General features: G+C 45.5%; 1 protein-coding gene across 1 annotated transcript in view; it reads right to left on the bottom strand.

Moving 5' to 3' along the window:
• The window catches only part of LOC143297629 (uncharacterized), a 15,368-nt gene that overhangs the window by 3,181 nt on the left and 7,187 nt on the right, over positions 1-5,000 (bottom strand). The window contains exons 2-3 of the mRNA XM_076610046.1: positions 2,155-2,313; positions 1-154 (exon numbers count right to left, since the gene is read on the bottom strand). The exon at positions 1-154 is cut by the window's left edge and continues 55 nt beyond it. Of these exons, the coding sequence (XP_076466161.1) occupies positions 1-154; positions 2,155-2,313 (313 nt within the window). The remainder of the gene's footprint in view (positions 155-2,154; positions 2,314-5,000) is intronic.

Raw genomic sequence — 5,000 nt, 5'->3', positions numbered from 1 at the left:
AGGTCAAGGTCAGAGAGGTGCAGATGGCGCAAGATGGCGGTCTGAGGGACGGCTCTCAGCGCGCGACATGCCTCCAGGTACTCCTTTCTCCTCACCAGGTCCACTGCCGGCCCCCTCTCCCCCTTCTCCTCCTCCTCCTCCTCGTCCTCCTCTTCTGCACATACACCCCCCCCCCCACACACACACACACACATACACACACACACGCGCGCGCGCGCGTGCACATACATACACATACATACACACACCACTTGATTTGGTGTTGTGTGGTGTTGTGCTGTGCTTTACTGTGGTGTTCTGTGCTGTGTTGTACTGTATTGTGTGTTGTGTTGTGTTTTATGAGACAATTAACGTACGTGATTTGATTTTCTGTACGTGCATGTACACGCGAAGGGGATTAAGACACTAGTATATCTGCACATACATTGAAAAAAAAAGAGATTGACAAAAAGGGAAATGATTAAACATGAAAGCAAGATACACAACGCCTTAAACCATTCGGCTGTTGCGCTCGTCGATATTTTTGCATGGAAAGAAAGTATCTACACCATAAGCTCAGTTAACGAAATTCTTTGACTTATTTTACTACTATTCATTTCAAATAATATTCACCTTCGATTCCTCCCCCATCTACGCTGCCCCCTCCCTCCCCTTCTTCTTCTGCGTTCGTGGGCTGCAACTCCCACGCTCTCTCGTATGCACACGAGTGGACTTTTACGTGTATGGCCGTTTTTACCCCGCCATGTAGGCAGCCATGCTCCGTTTTCGGGGGTGTGCATGCTCGGTATGTTCTTGTTTCAATAACTCACCGAACGCTGACATGGGTTACAGGATCTTTAACGTGCGTATTCGATCTTCTGCTTGCATATACATACGAAGGGGTTTCAGGCACTAGCAGGTCTGCACATATGTTGACCTGGGAGATCGGAAAAATCTCCACCCTTTACCCACCAGGCGCCATCACCGTGATTCGAACCCGGGACCCTCAGATTGACAGTCCAACGTTTTAATCATTCGGCTATTGCGCCCGTCATCCCTCCCCTTCAAACTCTCCCATTTACCCCCCCCCCCCCCCCCCCCCTCCGTCGCAACCCTCCGTCCCCCCTATTCCCCCGCCTTCCTTATCCCACCTTTTAAGCGATAAAATTCAAACTCATGTGAAAATTAATACATGAACAAAATGTCTACAAACACCAGTTCGTGTCATGGGCTCAGCTTAGGAAGGCGGGACCATGTCCTCTCCCTCCGCTCTGTAGAATACTTATGTGTGATGCAGAATGGAGTCACTGAATCATGGGCGACAGTTTCACTTTCAGTTTCAGATTTTGTAATGAGGCGTCACTGCGTCCGGACAAATCCATAATTATACGCCACACCACATCTGCTAGGCAGGTGCCTGACCAGCAGCATAACCCAACGCGCATAGTCAGGCTTTGAGTGTATGCATATATAATTGTGTACCTATCAGAGTGGATTTCTTTTACAGAATGTTGCCAGAGGATAACACTCTTGTTGCCATGGGTTCTTTTTCAGTGCGCCAAATGCATGCTGCACACACGGGGACCTCGGTTTATCGCCTCACCGCAATGACTACACGCTTTGTTTGATTTCCCAGTCAAACTTGGAAGGAAGGCCGAAAGAGCGGAACTCGAACTCAGACCATAACGGACACTGTGTTGGCAGATTGATCAGCATCTTAACCATTCTGCCACATTGCTCCTCGCTCCTGGGCCAGAAAGGTTGGGCATGAAACAACATTTCTCCTCATTCTCTCCCCCCCTCCTCCTCCTCCTTCTCCTGCTTCTTCTCCTCTTCCTCCTCCTCCTCCTCCGCAGTTAAAACTCTTTCTACTCCAGGTACGAGATAACTCGTACCATGATTACTTCCTCTGTGGACCAGGTACGAATATTATCGAACCAACACACTATTCTAATTTCGTTCATTCTTGCTTGGTACTGTTTGCATTCTTAACTGAACCGTTTACTGATTCCGCAAGTATGAAAACGTGGCTTTGTTTGACCGATTAAAACAACAAATTTCCATCGATTTTCGCTGTTTTAGTGAACCACCCTGTTTTTTTTCTGTAGTGGTCAAACGGGGAGCTGTAGCAGGCATATAGCTGTGGGGGTAGAATGGGTTAAGGAAAACACTGACCTGACCATCCGTCATTCTGCTTCAGAGACTGAAACATGTGGGTCACGGCGGTGTCAGGGTCAAGGTCAGTGTCGTAGGACTCGCTGTCGGAGCTGAGGCTGGGGTCAGGGTTGTGGTGGAGGTGGTGGTCGTCCTCTTTGTTGTCAACATCCTCTGGGGCTGAGACACATCGACACTGACAGGATGAGGAAAGCGTCGTGGTACCTGTGGCGTGGTGTTGTGTGGTGTGCTGTGTTATGTTGTGTTGTGTTTTGTGGTGTTGTGTGGTGCTGTGTTGTGTGGTGTGGTGTGGTTTGGTATGGTGTGGTGTAGTGTGGTGTAACGTGGTGTTGTGTTATGTTGTGTGGTGTGGTGTTAAGTTGGTGTGGTGTGGTGTGGTTCGTTGCGTTGTGTTGTGGGGTGTGGTGGAGTATGGTGTGGCGTGGTGTAGTGTGGTGGTGTGATGTGGTGTAGTGTGGTATGGTGCGTTGCGTGGTGTGGTGTGGTGTGGTGTGGTGTGTGGTGTTGTGGTGTCGTGTCGTGTGGTATGGGTGGTGTGGTGTCGTGTGGCGTGGCGTGGCGTGGCGTGTCGTGTCGTGTGTCGTGTGGTATGGTGGTGTGGTGTGGTGTGGTGTGGTGTGGTGTGGTGCATTGCGTTGCGTTGTGCTGTCGTGTCGCATCGTGTCGTGCCGTGTTGTGCTGTGCTGTGCTGTGTTGTGTTGTCTTGCTGTTGTTGTTGTTGCTGTATAGTGTTGTTGCCGTGTTATGTTACGTTGTGCCGTTGTATTGTGCTGTGCTATGTTGTGCTGTGCTGTGCTGTGAGATGTGTTGTGTTGTAGTTGTGCTGTGCTGTGCTGTGCTGTGTTGTGTTGTTGTGTTGTTACATGTCGTGTCGTATCGTATCGTATCGTATTGTGTGTCGTGTCGTGTCGTGTCGTGCTTTGCTGTTTTGTCCTGTAGTGTAATGTGTTGCATTTTGTTGCATTTTGTTGTATTGTGTTGTATTGCTTTGCAGTGCATTGCACTGGGTTTGAAGTGGATTACTCGTTACAACAAGACTTTTATACGTGAAAATCGGGTGAGCTTTTCGCCTTCCTGCAGCACCACTGCTTCTCTCTCTCTCTCTCTCTCTCTCTCTCTCTCTCTCTCTCTCTCTCTGTTTTTTCCTGTCTGCAAAATATATATATTTTTATATCAAAGCTGATTTGTCTACATATTTTTGCCAATGACAACCCTTTTAATCTCGTCGATTCTTGTATATGCGCAAAGTGCATGGTACACGCGGGACCTCGGTTTATCGTCTCATCCGAATTATTCAATATACATGTTTATTGCAATTCAGTTCCACTTGTTCCAGGTAGAACTTTTTTTTTCCATACAACACACACACACACACACACACACACACACACACACACACACACACACACACACACAGAGAGAGAGAGAGAGAGTCAGAGCAGAGACAGAGACAGAAAGACACAGAGAGATTATAGACATACAGAGAGTTAGAGAGAGAATGAGAGAGACAGAGACAGAGAAAAATACAGGGGGAGATAGAGACATACAGACAGAGGCCTACAGCACTTAGAAACGGCCAACCACAACATTCACGCTCTGATGCTGTTGAAAACGGACTGCATTTGTAGACAACGCTTCAGTTGCACGTGTCTGTGCAAGCGACACGTCTGCAACATTGATTAGTCCGAAAACCCTTTTGTCGCAATGTTTAATTTTTCATCCAGGTAAAGTTACGATGGTGTCTGCCGCTGTCAAGTAACATTTTGTCATGGACTCGGTGAAGACAGACAGACGCTCCTTAGCGAAAAAAAAAGATAAGAAAAAAAAGAGAGATAAATAGGTAAAAATAAAATAAAATACTACCACCACCACTACTACTACTGATAATAATAATAGATAGAAGAAGAACATAGGCAAACATGATGCATATTTTACATATTCTTTTTGTCACTGTTCTAAATATGCACTTCGTTACAAACAAAAAACAAAAACACAAACAAAAAATAATAATAATAAAAAAAAAACGTGATCACAAATAAATGAATAAATAAGTAAATAGATAAATTGGATTAAAATATAAAAGAGAGAGAGAGAGAGAGAGAGAGAGACAAAACTTTGGGCACTTTCTTGGTATGCACAGGTAGGAAATTTCTTCATACGAGTCTATACTGCACTTTTTCATCATCAAAATAGGCAATGTAATGCACTCGAGGTATGAATTTGTATCACCACAAGACAAAGGACATAAAAATATCAACAATAAATAACAGAATCAAGTAACATTGGGGAAACAGAAAGTCAGTTTCCTTGTCTTTGCTTCCGGTTTTGATGACAACCACAAACCGGATTGTCGTTACGTGTGGGTGGAGTGAACTGATCGGGGAAACCGGAAACTGTGACTGCCACCCCTTCTTTTCTTATTCCTGCTTCTCTGACAAGGGGGCCGCCGTGCGGGGAAACAGAAATGGATTAATCTGACTAAAATAGAGAGAGAGAGAGAGAGAGAGAGAGAGAGAGAGAGAGAGAGAGTCCGACGATCAATTATTTGTATTCTATTCTTATATCTATTGATTTACTTGCCTTTACCCCCTCCCCCTCTCTCTCTCCCTCTCTTTCTCTCTCTCTCTCTCTGGGTGTGTGTGTGTGTGTGTGTGTGTGTGTGTGTGTGTGTGTGTGTGTTGTTCTTGTTGGTTCTTTTGTTGTTGTTCTTTTTAAGATGACAATTTTGCATCTTTTACTGGAATATACAAAACAGATAGACAAATACACTTTCTTTCTTTCTTTCAGGTACGCGACCAACATCAATTTGCCAATGACTTTGTGGTGTTTGATGCATGCTAGGTAAT

The sequence above is a fragment of the Babylonia areolata genome, chromosome 23, assembly GCF_041734735.1.
Source record: "Babylonia areolata isolate BAREFJ2019XMU chromosome 23, ASM4173473v1, whole genome shotgun sequence".
In the NCBI taxonomy this organism is placed as follows: domain Eukaryota; kingdom Metazoa; phylum Mollusca; class Gastropoda; order Neogastropoda; family Buccinidae; genus Babylonia; species Babylonia areolata.
This window is presented reverse-complemented; position numbering and strand designations above follow the sequence as displayed.